Raw genomic sequence first — 16,142 nt, forward strand, 5'->3', positions numbered from 1 at the left:
TGTGTCAAAGTCAGAAGTCCTGGTAGCAGCCTTCTATGCTTTAAAACTCTATGATATTCCTGATCCTGCTCTATTCAATTGTCTCTTTATCTGGCTCCTCTACTAACTGTATCTCCCGTGAGTGAAAAAACAGGTCCTGTTCATTTAGGATTCTATAGTGCTAACACAATGCCTGCTATGTGATCTGTGCTTAATTAACTTATGTGTTTCAAGGGGATGGAAAAAAGTATGAATAAATCAGTGACATAAGAATTACATTTTAATAGAGAATTGGCAGTTCTTAGTGTGACAGGGGAAGAGTAAAATAAAAGCTAAACAAGCAGTCAAGAGAATTTACATTTCAAATGTGTTTGGAGTCATGTATTATTGAAACAAATATGCTTATATAATTCATCGTTCCTGAGGATATCACAATAATGAGTGTTCTTAATGATCAGATGAATGATAACCTGAATAGGTGAAAGAGGACAATTATATTCACTGAGGCCTGGATGAGAAGGCAAGGGGACACAAACATTATAGGAAGCTCTTCATCTGCAGTGGTACCAAAGTAAAGTGTGGGGCATTAAGGAGATCAGGTTCACTTCCACAGAAAGGTTGGTGTAGCACTCCTTCATTCTGCAGCAGTGTGAGCTACATAGGACATTTTGCATCTCTGTGCAGAAGAAATTAATCATATGGCTTCAGACCCAGTAAGTAACATCTCATGTCTCAAAACTGACTTCTGGGAATTGTTTGAAAACCTGCCCTCCAGATGAATGAAGTGGCTGTCCTGATATTTTCTCACCATCAGAGTCATCTTTGCCCTTGGGATTTCCATGACCTTTATCAATATCCCAGTGGAATGGTTTTCCATCGGGTTCGACTGGACCTGGATGCTGCTGTTCGGTGACATCCGACAGGGCATCTTCTATGCGATGCTTCTGTCCTTCTGGATCATCTTCTGTGGCGAGCACATGATGGTAAGAGCCCCTGCGAGGGACAGACGTCTGTACCAGCTGCTTCCATGCAGGCTGCCAAGCTGACACCTGCCCCCCTTTGCCTCTAGTCAGCAGCGGGTGAGACAGAATAAACTAGTAGTTACAAGTGGGAACTCTGGAGGCAGACCCCTCTGGTTCACATTCCTGCTTCACCACCTGCTGACCAGCTGAGTGGCTTTAGGCAAATGACATTATCACTCTGAATCTCAGGTCCCTCATCTATAAAATGAGACGTAAAGGCCTAACGCATGGGGTTTTTGTGTGAATTGAAAGAGAGAATGTGAGTAACTTAAGATAAACACACACATTCTAATGATTAGTATTATTTCTTGCCCTTGAGCTTGAGTTTCTTGTGTGCTGGCTTCTGCCCTGCTTGTCCTGTCCCCAGGAATACAGGTTAACCACCAGAGAATGTGGACCTGGCTCTTTCCAGCTGGCAATGTGTCCAGGTGGCCTAGTAACCCCTATTACTCGGAAATACAGACCTTCCTGGTCTCCTCAGTTTGCACAGACACCAAATCATATTTCAAGAGGGACTGAAGGTACCACGGTTTAAAATAAGAATGGTGTCGTCATCACACTGTGGCTAAGATGATATGCCAGCTGGAACTTGGTCTTCGTGTCAGGCACATGGGCTTCATGGCAGAGTGGACTGTTTTTAAATTCCATTATGGCTCAGTCATAAAAACCAGACCTCTGAAGTCCTGCCACTCTTCCAGGAGAGCAGTGTGAGAGCAGAGAGACAGACTTCTGCCTACCGCTAAACTGTCTACATTAGCGGGTCTTTCCCCATGAGGGGTCCTCCAGCAGAGATACGCTAAGAATGAGGCCTCGGCATCAGGGCCTGGGAGTGGAGGGAACTTGGTCCAGCACCAGGAAGCCAGCCAGCCGAGGATTGTCCACAGGGAGCTGGTGTGGACTGACCCACCTGGGGCCCTGCCTGGAGGCTAAGATCATCTTTGCTTTCCCTTTTTTCTCATTCTACATTCCTTCCTTTTCTTTCTCTTGGTGTCTTTGTTTATCAAGGAGAATCATTGCTGGTTTTAATAAGGATGGGGAGGAAATATGCCTGTTTTCCTAACCATAAGAGACACACTTCACATATTTAAATGCTTTAATGTCTTTACTTTGTCTTCCGGGGATCAGTCACTTTTATAAACACAAGTTACAAGTCACATAGAAATTTAATTCAGAATGAGTTATTTTGTGGACCACAAAGTGTCCTCTGCCTGGGAGCTGAGGCCATTCTTTGTGTTCCCATGGCATCCTGTTCTTATTACTCTCAGAGCCCTTATGGCTGGGCTTTGTCATGTTCTGCATATGTGCCAGACTCCCCCACAGAGGTGAGTTCCTGAAGAAGAGATTTTCATCTTCTTTGTTCTCATACACCTAGAGTCTAGCATGGTGCTTGATACATAATAGGTGGTCAGCAGGTGTCCTTCGAATGCTGACTCCCCCATAGAATTGCTTGGTCTTCCTCTCCCCTCTATCTCCCTTCTCAATTTGGTTTTCCTCAGGATCAGCACGAGCGGAACCACATTGCAGGGTATTGGAAGCAAGTCGGACCCATTGCCGTTGGTTCCTTCTGCCTCTTCATATTTGACATGTGTGAGAGGTGAGCAGGTGTTTGTGGGACACTGAGCCAAACTGTGCATCACCACGCCCACTCCTGTCACTTTAGGAGGAGTGTTGGAAAAGGAGAATGGTGGTCGGGAACCTTTGGTATGGAAGCACTGGATGTGGTCACATACTCAGACAAGGTCTGGGATCAAATCAAATGCACAGCTCTTTACAGTTGCAAAATGTTTGGGCTGATGTATTCTACAAGCTTCATTTCTCTTTAGGATCTCTGTAATGTTTTTTAGCCTAAATACAGCCCTCACCCCTGCAGCTGAAAAGCTAAGAATACGTGAAAAGGAAAGTTCCCGTTTGCCTTTGTATTAATTTGTCTTGCCTTTCCATCTCATTTTCTTTGTAGAGGGGTACAACTCACGAATCCCTTCTACAGTATCTGGACTACAGATGTTGGAACAGAGCTGGCCGTATCCTTCCTTGATGGGTTCAGGGTTTTATTTCTTCCCCTAGCCACCCAGTCCCCAAGATTGTTTTCTAAGGCTCTGCTGATGCTCCCCATATGTACTCAGCCAGGGCTTTGATTCTCAGGCCAATTATAACAGCACAATTAAGGCTGATAATAAGAATTACTGCTTGCTTTCAAGCCTGGGTGACAGCAGGCAAAATGAGAAGGTCGCAGCCCATCCTCACAGCAGAGGGATCCGAGTTTCTGGGCTTACTGCAGCCTGTCTGAATTATCTGTTATACACTGTTTACTGCAGACTGAAGCATGACTAGCTTTTCCCTGGAGCCATGGAGGTTCATCTCTGGGCCCCTGTGGGAGAGTCTGTTTCTGAAATTGCCTATGTGCGAGACTTCTTACAGTGACCTTGGTGTGCTGGCAGATCACACTGCTGCTATTCATTCCTGAGACCAAGTGGAGATAAGGCTAAGGTGATTAGTTCCAGAGGAGTAGCCGAGGCTTCTGGTTGGTTGGCATAAACGCTAAGTCTTCTTCAGGAAGCAGAAGTGACAGTCTTAGCTTATCCCTTTTAGGATGCTGGATTTAAATATTTTATCTTCTGGAATAGTATGTGACATGCTCTTGGGAGAAAAGGACTCTGCTCTGGAGTGGAGACAAAGGCCTGGGTTGTATTCTTCCTTGATGGCTCATATCTTGCCGTGTGCTAAGGACTATGCTTTGTCTTGCCACGATGTCTATATTGGTTTCTTAGTGTCACAAGAACATTGTGAGCAAACTAAATCTGTAGTATCATTACCTCAAAGATGAGAGAGAAGCTCTACCCTTCCTCCATTATGCCACCACCAAATGTTAGCTGCACAAGGAGAATGTTTATAATGTTAAATCTAGTTCAACTTTTTAATTTTATAAAATGATGGAGTGAGTAAAATTTCAAGTCCTGCAGAAAATAACTATATTCCCTTCATTCCAGGATACTGTTCATTATAGGAAAGAAGGCGAAACTGCATTAGATATTATATTATTTAATGAAATATGCATGTGCCAAGTTCACACTTATTAAATGCTTTTAAAAATAGACAATTTGGGCCAGGTGTGGTGGCTCATGCCTGTAATCCCAGCACTTTGGGAGGCTGAGGCCAGCGGATCACCTGAGCTTGGGAGTTCAAGACGAGCCTGACCAACATGGACAAACTCCGTCTCTATTAAAAATATAAAATTAGCCAGGTGTGGCGGCACAAGCCCGTAATCCCAGCTACTTGGGAGGCTGAGGCAGGAGAATTGCTTGAACCCAGGAGGAGGAGGTTGTGGTGAGCCGAAATTGTGCCATTGTACTCCAGCCTAGGCAACAAAAGCAAAACTCTGTCTCAAAAAAAAAAAAAAAGGCAATTTGGGCAGAGTTGTTGTAGTGGAAAGGGGTTGGAATCAGGTCACCTGCCTTCAAGGCAGCTCACACTACCGCAGGCCTTGGTGGTTCTCAGATTGACTCTAATGGCAGGTCAGCCCCCCTAGTGGGTCTCAAGTATACTGGCAGCAACCCAAACTCCCATCTGTGCCATGTGTCCTTCAATCCCCATTCTGTTGGACAAGACTTTCTGTGGTGACAGAAGACTGCAAGTGGTCCTTCTTCCCTGGTTTCACTTTAAGACCTTCAAGCCCATGCCCAGGGCCCCTGCACTGAGCTCCCATGTATCTCCTCTTCAATTATGCCAGAGCATCTCAATCTCATTCTTATAAAACTCCAAGGACGAGCCCAGTGGTTTCCAAACATAGTCATACTTGATGTCCTAGCCCCGGAAAATCTGATTCCATATATCTAGGGAGGAAGCTGGGGATCTACATTTGAACTCTTCTGGTGATTTTAATGTGGTTTTTCATCTGATCCATAGTGACCAATATATGCTTTATTAGTGCTTTTCAAATTTATTGTGTATACGAATCTCCTGGGGACCTGGTTAAAAGGCAGATTCTGATTCCTTAGGTCTATGGGAGGGCCCAGATTCTTCATTTCTAACAAGCAAGACACCATTTCTTTTCTTACTTGGTTTAGAAAGCAATATTGAACACCTCCCTCTGTGGTACTATTGTGTCAAGAAACCTATCACTGGCATTAGAATGTCAGGTTTTAATAATTTATCCCCTTGAAAATTTCCTATGTATTTGGAGACAAAACAAGTATTGCCAACAGACCTGGGGAGAAGTGCCTGGGCCCGCTCAGCTTGGCCTTGGCTAGCCCGTTGTTTCCTTTACTGGACACTACCAGATGGCCTTCATCATCGTGGCTGGAATCTGCCTCTGCCTCTACTTCCTGTTTCTATGCTTCATGGTATTTCAGGTGTTTCGGAACATCAGTGGGAAGCAGTCCAGCCTGCCAGCTATGAGCAAAGTCCGGCGGCTACACTATGAGGTGGGCAGATTGCTTGGCTCGTTCTGGAACTGGTGCTTGCTTATCTTTCCGCTTGATGTGTAAACACACACACCCCAGAGATAGAAAGCCTTAACTTTGAAATACACATTGAGAGATTCTCATGTAGGATCTCTGGGCAAACTTAGAGGCCAAATCTTACTCTGAGAAGCATCTAGCTGGCCTGTCTAAATCTTGGCATTTTCTGTGGTACAAATGTGTTTCCATTTCCAATAAGGAGTAAACTTGTTCAGCCAGTTCTTCAGCTTGGTGATGGAATGTAGGTACATACTAGATGGGAGATTGGACTATGGCAGAACTGGGATTTGGTTGGGATGAGGCTTTAGTCAAAGTTCTGTCCCAAAATCAACCCTGTCCTGTAACTAAACAGGGTTTAGTCCAGGTGATCTGATTTCCAGACTCTTAACAGGCTACATTCCCCTAAAATATCCAGCAGATGCTCAGACCGTTCAGTAATCTCTGTTTATAGATTATGTTCCTCATTCAAGAGAAACACTTAACATCCTCAAATCCCCAATGCAAGCAACACATCCTTGATTTATCAGGGATCCCTTGGGTTCATGCCTAAGTGGCTGTCCTTGGAGAAACAAGCCTGATTCCTGTATGAAAAGAGAAGCAGAAACTACAGAACCCCAGAGTTTTTATATGCAGTAGATCTTACACATAAGAGCCCCTGAATAATAGGCCTCCCTCCTTGAAACACAGGTTCTCTTAAATCCTGCTCTCAGGAAACCACAGGCACTTTCTAAGGCTTGCCTGTCTCCAGAGCTGGAGTGACATGAGAAAATTCAACCAAATCCACTTCATGTTGATTAATATGCACATTTCTTTTTGTTCACTGGAGCAGAATTTTATTACAACCACAGAAAACTTGGATTTGGTAACTTTGAACCCTTGCAGAGAAGCATAACCAGCTTAGCAGGGAAATTAGCAGCCTCACGACGTGTTGTGAATATAATTTCCCAGGCTCTCGTATCACTGCTTTATGAGTGATAAGAACATAGGAAATATTTGACCCAAGAAATTTTCAGCCACACTCACCTCTGCAGAAGAAATATTACTATGGGAAATCATTTTACTTAGGGATTTGGTTTTACAGATTTCTTTAAGCTTTTTATAGATTTATATAGTGAGAAAAGGATTGGTAGCTGATGGAGTATTAAACTACTCTTTCTTTTCTAATAGGGGCTAATTTTTAGGTTCAAGTTCCTTATGCTTATCACCTTGGCCTGCGCTGCCATGACTGTCATCTTCTTCATCGTTAGTCAGGTAAGTGGACCCTGAGATGTCAAGGTGAGAATGTCTCTGCAGAGGTCCCTCTACCTTGCACAGAAATTTGATAGAGCTACTGAGGAAAGGGGCAGAGAGGTCATCATTCTGGACAGCTGGTCAAGCCATATTTTTCTGGGTCTTGATATCACCTGGCCAAATGGACTAAATTTTCTCTTTCCATAAAACCTTGTAGGAGATAAAAGTTTCTAAATAAATTAAAAGCCTACAGCCAACTTGAAGGGCACATATTTTATTTACTTACGAGAATAAACTTATCAAGCCCTGTAGCACAACACTAAAGTGTAAATTTGACTCTATTTTTATCTAGCATTAACATAGATCCTTATACAGTCCATCAGCTATTCCTTGTAATAATTATATTGCCACTTAAATATGAAACATAATTCAGAAGTCCCTTTGATAGCATCTTGTCTTTTTACTGGTTATTTCCAAAACTCAAAATTTTGCTATACTTGAAAATCTCAACAATGATAATGATTTAAAAATATTCATAACTTGTTTTGAAGGGTGGGAAGTACTCTTGAAGTCTAATATATCTATTATTCATTTGAGCATCATGGAAATCCTGCGAGGTAAGTAGGGCAGGAATTGTTATCCTAGATTGCTAGAATATGATATCTAATAGCTTTGGAGAAAGTTTTCATTAATGCTGTTTTCTAGCTGGATGGATTACTTAACAGTTCTAAGGTTTAGTTTTCTTATCTGCAAAATAAATATAACAGTAGACCCACAGAAGGCTGCTGTAATGATCACATGAAGTAATATTTACAAAGAGGGATGCATTCTGAGAAATGCATCATTATGTGAGTTCCTCATTAAGGGAACATCGTAGAGTGTACTTACACAATAGATGGTAGTGCTTGCTACATACCTGGGCCATATGGTGTAACCTATTGCTCCTAGGCTACTAACCTGCACAGCATGTTCCTCTACTGACCACTGCAGGCAATTGTAACACAATGGTAAGTATTTGTATATTTCAAACATATCTAAACATAGAAAAATACAGAAAAAATATGGTGTTATAATCTTACAGGACCACCATCATGTATGTGGTCTGTTGTTGACTAAACCATCATTGTGGCAACCAAATGTAATTAGCAGAGCACCTGGCACATTGTAAGCATGAATAGTTGTGTTCTTATGAATAGCAAGAAGGTTGAATGTCTTTCTTGTCAAAGGACGTGCAATAAGTTAAGAGATCAGAACCCAGTCCATCTGACTCTTTTGCCAGTGCTTTGTCATTTAGCCAAAATGGAGGATTTCAGCAGTGCAGAGAGTCTCTTAGGACATGACTTGCTCCATTCTGCTAGGAAGTTTCCCTAGTACAGGGACTCCTAACCATTTTTGTATATGGACCCCTATAGCAACCTGATGAAGGCTACGAGTCTCCTCTTAGAATGTTTTCTCATAAGTAAAATAAAATACTTTGAATTTCAAAGGGAATCATCTCTATATATCATATGTAATATATATTTACAGTAAAACATGCTACAGGTATATTACAGATTTATATCTACAACTGTAATTGATGTGAAAATATCATGATTCCTATCGAGAAAATCACAGTAGTACTAACACTATCGGGATTTTTCTGCATCTGTAATTGAAGTAAACATTATCTTTCAGTTAGAGACTAGTGAAAATAAAGATACAATTTTTTCTATTCTAGTTTATGGACCCCTTAAATTCTATCCAAGGACACCCAAGGGGACCCCGAGTTTGGAGCCTCTAGAGCCCTGTTGTTGGCTGTGCCACTGGGGAGTGTTAGCGTTGCTAGCTCTACTGAGGTTGAAATGAACATGGAAAAAATAAAACTGATATACATATATGTCTTTGTAAGTTCTGTTCACCACATCTGCTTTGACCTATAACACTGCCGTGTTTGTATCAGGTTGTTTGTTTATAAAACCTTGGAAACTTCGCTTTCCACTCCACTCTGAAAGAGTTTTTTATTCTACCAGCTAAGGCTCAAACATCCATATTCAAACAAGAGTGTCTGAGGCCTGACTTCTCCCATGGCTGTTCCCTCCTATGACAAAAATGCTTTTCAGTTCCTCCAGTCCCTCCATAGTGCACAGTGGCACTTGACACAGCCAGGTCTGCAAGGCTGAGGGGGCACGGAGCACTTCCTTGGAGAAACAGAATCTCAAGGAAGATGGGTTGAGACATAAAAGGCAATTTCAAGATATGTTTTCAGGAAGGCAGAAAGAAGGGTGCTTTTGGTCCTAAGGCCACACACAGGTCCTTGTGCCAATTTGGGAAGCTGACGTCATTCTCCCCACACTGCCTCATGTATGTCTTACCTCTGTAGGGAGTGCCTTCCACCTGAAGTCAAGAAGGACTGATCCCTGAAGCAGCTGCGTGTTGCCAGGATTTAACCTTGTACATGTTTAATTAGTGTACTTCTTACAGCAAAGGAAGCCATCTTCCAAGGAGCATAGTTTGTGGCTTTTCTTTGGAGAAAAAGATTAATATTCTATTGCCTCAGTATTTTCTAATACAGCTTCAGCCTGTGGCTGGCTTTTTATATCTGCTGCGACAGTCGGCCCGGAGTGGATTTCAACTCTAAGGGGGTAGCAATGAGGCCTTTTGAATTCCATTAGCTCCTCACATTCCTCCTGCTGGGTTTTTTTTTAAAGATTTATTTATAGACATCTAAGACATTTTCCGGCATAACTCTCAGTGCCCCAGGTACTGTATTAATATAGTCATCAGAGGGTTTATTTTTTAATGTCATTTTGGAATGTCAGAGCAATGAGCTCACCTGAAAGGAAACCTATTGGGTAACTTTTTGAAATGGATCCCAGCCTTAGGTAAAAGGAATGTATTAAAACCCCCATTATACTCTCGGGCTTGCTGTGGGAGAGCTTGCATTTAAGCCTCATGAAATATAATGCGAGGGGATCTCGCCAGGATATTGAAGCTCTGAGGCCAGGAATGAAAGGCGACGGGAAGCTGTGGAATGCAGTGACCTTGAGGCTTTGTAGCTGGGTACTGAGGTGCAGTCTTTTAATGCCTGCCATTTTAATGGCCTCAGTCATAGCAACCAAGAGATGGTACATCGCAGTCTGGTATTTCAGCCCCTTCCCTCTGGAAAATAAAGAGGTGTTCCATTTAGAGGTGGCGGCAGTAGGGAACAGAAGTGCAGTGCAGGGGAGAAGGTCACCGACCTTCATTAAGGGGACCCCCAGGTGCCTGACATTCAGGTCAAGCCACATGCAGCAAACTCCCAGAGAGCCTGTCCCCAGCTCTTTTGTGTGTGTGTGATCACTTCATTCTGTTACTTACAGAGGAAATGTTTCCGGTAAGAGAGCCTGGGTCTGGGATTTGGAAATCTTGTTGTTAAGTGGAATGTTGGTTGTCAAGACTACTGGGTGTAAAGGGATTTGACCTTCACTTGGCTCCAGGGGTATAATTGGGTGGTTTCACACAAAAGTAAATTGTTCAAATGTAAAATCAGGAAAAACAGGGACTTTTAGAAAGAAGACTTACGCAGAGGGTGAGATTTGGGAATTTTTTTTGGTGGGGGAGTTTTGGCGGAGGGGGGCTGGGGCTACCTGATTTTTCTCTCAAAGTTAAAAGGGGGAGACTGTTACCTCCGCCTTGGCATTAGTATGATTTTGGATTTACAAGGCCTGCTCTGTTGAGGCCGCTTATTGTGGTACATATTGGTGGGAATGTGCTCAGAGCTGAGGATGTCTCAGGCATGAATAATTGGGAGAGGAGAGGGAAAAACAAGCTAGCCATCAAAGGGTAGAGTTACACTATCTATACCGTTTATTTCTGCAGTTCAGCTCTTTGCCCACGGCAGGAAACACCACATTTACAGATTGCACATTCAGTAGGATGTGTAGTTCTGCAATTCCACTCTAAACAATGTGTCCCAGAGCAAGTATGAGATGGGAGCAGGAGTCTGATGTTTCCTGTCAGGCTTAGTGTGTGCAAAGGCATACTATGGGCATCTCATTCCAGTGGTTCTACTGTAAGTTTTTATTTTGTTTATATATCCAATTTATTTATACCATACGTTACTATGTCCAGGATATACAGTGCATGCTATACAGATCTGAATATACAAACCTGTGTGTGTATGTTGTATTAGTAAGGTACATGATGGGCAATGAAGTGAATTTCAGAAGGAAATTTGACCTTACACAGTCGTTGCCTCATGTGCTACCTTCAGAGCAGGTGCTACCTTCAGAGATCAACCCCTGTTTAAGATAACATTCCTACCTTTGTGTTGTATAATGGTTAAGAATACCTTCTTTTGGAGTCAGAGCCATGACTCTCTGGCTGAGCAATCTTGGGCAAGATACTACATCTTTCTGTGCCACAGTTTACCCATGTGTTGAATGGAAATATTACCTACCTACCTACCTCACAGCATCATTAAGAAGACCAAATAATGTGTTTCATGTAAAAGGTTTAGTATTGTATGTGGCACATCATTAGCATGGAATAAATATGCTTATCCTTGTTATGAATACAAAAGAATCTTAGCTTTGCTAATATTTGTATTAACCACTTATTTTAAATAAATATAACAGAAAGCAATATTTTAAATGAATAACACTTTTCACATATTGGCATCTCCTCTCACTTTTAAATTCAATTATTATGACTTGCTGTGGACTGCAATATTTTCTCTTTACTTTTCAGTCAAATACTTATTAAGAGTGGTTGTTTCCATCTCCACTTTCTACCTCCATGTATTTGTCCTGGAGTCCCTACACATGCCTGTACTTTACCTCTCTTCATTCAACATACGTCTACTGAGCACCACTGTGTACCAGGCACACAGGTTGGTGTTTCCTTAGATGGGTCAGTCATGTCAATCCTAGCAAGAATCAATGTCATTAAAATTGTCAATACTGAGTATTTCCAACTTCTGTCACAGGAAGTAGTAGGGTCTCTTACTGGCCCTTCCCTGAGCTGAAGAGTCCACTGCCTTAACAGAGTAGAAGAGCTGCCATATTGCCATATTCTCTCTTGTAGCTAGGAAGGATGGCAGCCTAGCCTCCCTCCTTCATCACATACAGAAGAGTTCTCTGTGTTATGACAGCAGGTACATATATTTCTGGAAACTATCTTAATGCTTTCTTTTCATTTCCATTATATGCAGTAAAAATCATAAGATGCTCTAAGTAACATAGTTTTTATAAAGTTAGCATATTCTGCACTTAAAAGTAAGGAGAGCGACATTTGGAGACATTTCTAAGAAGTCCTAAGTAGCTTGAATGCTGGTACATTGTCCTAAAATTAGTAATGGTTATGAAATCCTTCTTTGCCAAAAAATACTCTGGGCATTTTATATAAAATGCATTATTTTCCAAAATAAGAGTTCATAATGGTGGTTTGTTTATGAGTCACAAAAAGTGAAGAATTATGTGTCACCAAGGCCAAACTGAAACTGCCGAGTCTATAATTGGTTAATGTGGTTAACTGACACTCCTGGTCTTTCAGAAGAAAATACCTATACTTAGACCTTAATTTGGCCTAGGGCCCCAAATGGGTTATGGATTATACAGAAGATAATGAACACAGACCCACTGTATCATAAACAGGCAATGAAATCCACCTGCTTGTGAAAGTTCTTAACATTTCAATCCAGCCTGCCATCTTACAATTTAAAAGTGATTCCTAGAGAAGGTTTATACAATGCAGCCTCATTCGGCTGTCAAAGGAACATTTATCCAATACTTTCTTCTATTTCCATTTTAAGTATCCTGTAGTAAGCAGAAGTGGTCGAAATCATTTCATTTGTGTCAGAGCTGGGAACAAATTAGTCACCCAGCTCAGCAGCTCTGTTGACAGTTCTTAGTATAATCCATATATCTTTAGGCAGCCCTTAAGACAATTACCAAATCATTAACACAGACAAAAACAGCTTCAAAACATCTCTTGCAGAATTTCAAAGCATATGAAATCTTCATAATTATCTTCATGAGTGGCTTACTTCGAGTGATGTTATAGGAATAACTAATATTTACTGGGTGTTTACTGTATGCCAGGCAGTTTCTAGAAATATTTTTCTTAATTCTCTTCAATAACCTGTAAGCTTTTATTTTACACTTACGGACACTGAAGTTCTGAAGTTTGGAGTCTTCATCTTGTCTTACCATTAAGCAGAGTGAATGGTAGACACTGGATTTGAAATAATCTATGGTGCATCAGGTCCTAAAGACATGGCAGCAAAGAGAACTGGTCTCTGCCTGCAGGGAATTGACATCTAAGCTGGGAAGACAGACAGCAGAGGAGGAATTAAAACTGTGAATAGAGGCCGGGCGCGGTGGCTCAAGCCTGTAATCCCAGCACTTTGGGAGGCCGAGACGGGCGGATCACGAGGTCAGGAGATGAAGACCATCCTGGCTAACCCGGTGAAACCCCGTCTCTAGTAAAAAATACAAAAAACTAGCCGGGCGAGGTGGCGGGCGCCTGTAGTCCCAGCTACTCGGGAGGCTGAGGCAGGAGAATGGCGTAAACCCGGGAGGCGGAGCTTGCAGTGAGCTGAGATCCGGCCACTGTACTCCAGCCTGGGCGGCAGAGCGAGACTCCGTCTCAAAAAAACAAACAAACAAACAAACAAACAAACAAAAACTGTGAATAAGTGATGGGCTCAAACACAGTTTGTTTAACTTAGGGATAGCAATGAATTGCTGTTTTTAGGAAGAGACACTCCCTAGGTGATACTAATGTGTAGCCAAGATAAGGACCACCATGCCTGACACATAGCTAGAGAACCTTCAGTTGACCTTAATTTTTACTGAAATGATTCAGATTAAAATATGGAGTCTTACATGGCCCTCCATGTTTCCCATATGTAGAAGAGACTTGGTTTTCATGTTGGCTGGTTCCTTTATTGGTGTTATGTTTCTTCTGTTTCTTCTCTGTTTCAATTGAATGTCACCATCCTTTCTCCGTAGGTAACGGAAGGCCATTGGAAATGGGGCGGCGTCACAGTCCAAGTGAACAGTGCCTTTTTCACGGGCATCTATGGGATGTGGAACCTGTATGTCTTTGCTCTGATGTTCTTGTATGCACCGTCCCATAAAAACTATGGAGAAGACCAGTCCAATGGTGAGTTTCTGTCTTTTTAGAACAGCTTAAGTCAGGATAAATAGGCTTCTGTCTTTACGAGATTTAAGTGGCTAAAGCTCTGAGATTTCCAGTGAAGCTTTCCCTCCAAGTATACTCCTCGCACTGGGAGACAGTGAATGAGCACCCAGGGGACTCAGGGTCATAAGACAAAAAGCCCACACAAGCCAGATCTTTAAGTCCTCATTTTTAAATCTCTAAAATACATTGAGAATATTGCATGCTAGTCTAAAATATGTCTTGATTTTAGTACAAGAGTCAAATTTGCTTTCTTTACATTTTTGAGCACAATTGACTGTTGGAAACTATGCCATGTTTATTCCTCCCATTTGAGAAGCAGAATCCTAAGATACCAGGTGGAGGGAGTCTGGACCCTGAGAGCTGAAGATGGAACAGGCTTCATTTTTCTTCTGCCCATTTTTCTTCAAAGTGATTTTTTGATGTATGTCTAAACCAATAGCTATTCTCCTGTCCCCAGAATCTTCCTGTCCTTTAGTGCTGGTGTGTGCTGCCTTTTTATATCTTATAATCACGGAGCACTGAGACGTGGATGCTGCAAGTAGCCTTACAGAATCCAGTCATTTTATAGATAAAGAAACTGAGGCCTAGAGAAGGGAAGCTCTTGCTCAAGGTTTCTTCACTAGCCACAGCAGACAGAAATGATTAACACTGTCTAGGCCAGTGCTGTTAACAGGTAACAGGTGGCCTGATAAACAACTGATCTAGTAGATGCTTTTTCTGTTTGGCTTCAGCCTTATTCCTCATTCCTTCTCTTTTTACACCTGCTTTACTCTACCCATGTACTTGCTATTCCCCAAACATAGGAAGCCCTTTCTCAAATTAGTGCTCTAGTGCCTTTCACTCTGCCTTGCAGTGGAAACCAGGGTAGCAGCCCCCCAGAGCCAAGGGTTGGCCTCACTTTTAGGAAGTACTCAGTGAGTGTGCGTTGCATGAGTGGACTGCACATTCTACCTCCATCTGGGACTAATGAAACTCTACTCTTCTTTTGGGCCCAGTCAAAATGCAGCATCTTCTTTAACACCTATTCCCAATCACCCCAATTAGAATCCAGCAAATGACATTCAACGGAATGTTGTCTCCATGATATGTTGATAAATTTAGGTAGTCAAACATGCTTGAGAATGATTGAGTTGATCAGCACTAATAAGACTTTACACTGCAATATATGTTAATGCCTTTAGTACATTAATTTATACTGTCAGTCTTTATAAAGCGGAGGGCAGTAACAGCATTTTCCAGAATTATTAGATCATTTGGCCCTGGCACCCTTTCTTCAGGCAGTGTATCTCTTGAAACTGTTGTCCTAAGGAATATGCCTAGGGGATCGTGAGTTTACTTTCCACATGACATTCACTGTGTAGAGGTGGCAGATGAGTCGTCTGTGCCTTTATGCTCCTGCTGGACCATCGACTCCTTCAGGGCAAGGACTAGTTCTTAAGGATACTTTTAAAATGTTGAGTGAATTAATGCTTTAGAAGTAAGAGTTCTAGATTAGCCTTCAGTGATCTTGTGGGGAGAAGGGATGGGGGTAGTAACTTGAGAGATGAGATGAAGAGGAGCAGGAGGAGAAGGCATCTGTGCTGGGGGTCAAGGGACGTTGAGTGGTCTCAGCCACCGTCTGTCTTCATCCTATATTTTCCATATCCATGTGAGAGCATGCTGGACATGAGTTTCCCTCACCCCTTGACCTCTTTGGAGTAGACATATTGTCACAATCAGTTTCAAACCCATCTCTGGTCTGAGGTGAGAATACAGAGCATTTACTTACCTACCCCCTGCCCAACTTTGATTTGACTGACTGTTTTGCTAGAAGGCTTGTGAGCTAGGCAGCCTTCTTCCTTTCCATTTCTAGTAAAAACACCACTCGGTGTTTTTACACTGCCGGGCTTGTGGACAAGAATCTTGATTTCATTCCATGGTCATCCTGTGGGACATTGGAGGAAACCATGTGGCCTTGTCCTTGATGTGAGTAGGTAGAGTTTCTGCCTTCCAGAGAAATACCACTTAAAGCAATGGCTGGCCTTCTGGATGATGGAATGATAATACCAGTGGGAAATAATGATCAAGTATTGACTGTGTGCTGCAGCACTTTATGTACGTAAATGCTTTTGCTTGTTTTTATTGTGTGACTGCTGGCAAACCACTTAACCCTCTGTGTACCACTGCTCCCAAATGTAAGTGATCTCCTAAAGTCCTTTTGAACTATGAATTTCTATGGTTAGGCTGTGTGCAGTGGCTCACACCTGTAGTCCTAGCACTTTGGGAGGCCAAGGCTGGAGGATTTCTTGAG

At 42.3% G+C, this 16,142-nt stretch overlaps 1 protein-coding gene across 4 annotated transcripts in view; it reads left to right on the plus strand.

Annotated features, from left to right (window-relative positions):
• WLS (Wnt ligand secretion mediator) overlaps nucleotides 1-16,142 on the plus strand; it is a 135,956-nt gene that overhangs the window by 82,780 nt on the left and 37,034 nt on the right. For all 4 annotated transcript variants that reach the window (XM_028832614.2, XM_077988404.1, XM_015142045.3 and 1 more), the window contains exons 6-11: nucleotides 794-962; nucleotides 2,498-2,595; nucleotides 2,959-3,022; nucleotides 5,279-5,422; nucleotides 6,626-6,709; nucleotides 13,660-13,813. In XM_028832614.2, the coding sequence (XP_028688447.1) occupies nucleotides 794-962; nucleotides 2,498-2,595; nucleotides 2,959-3,022; nucleotides 5,279-5,422; nucleotides 6,626-6,709; nucleotides 13,660-13,813 (713 nt within the window). The remainder of the gene's footprint in view (nucleotides 1-793; nucleotides 963-2,497; nucleotides 2,596-2,958; nucleotides 3,023-5,278; nucleotides 5,423-6,625; nucleotides 6,710-13,659; nucleotides 13,814-16,142) is intronic.

Source organism: Macaca mulatta, chromosome 1 (assembly GCF_049350105.2).
Source record: "Macaca mulatta isolate MMU2019108-1 chromosome 1, T2T-MMU8v2.0, whole genome shotgun sequence".
NCBI lineage: Eukaryota > Metazoa > Chordata > Mammalia > Primates > Cercopithecidae > Macaca > Macaca mulatta.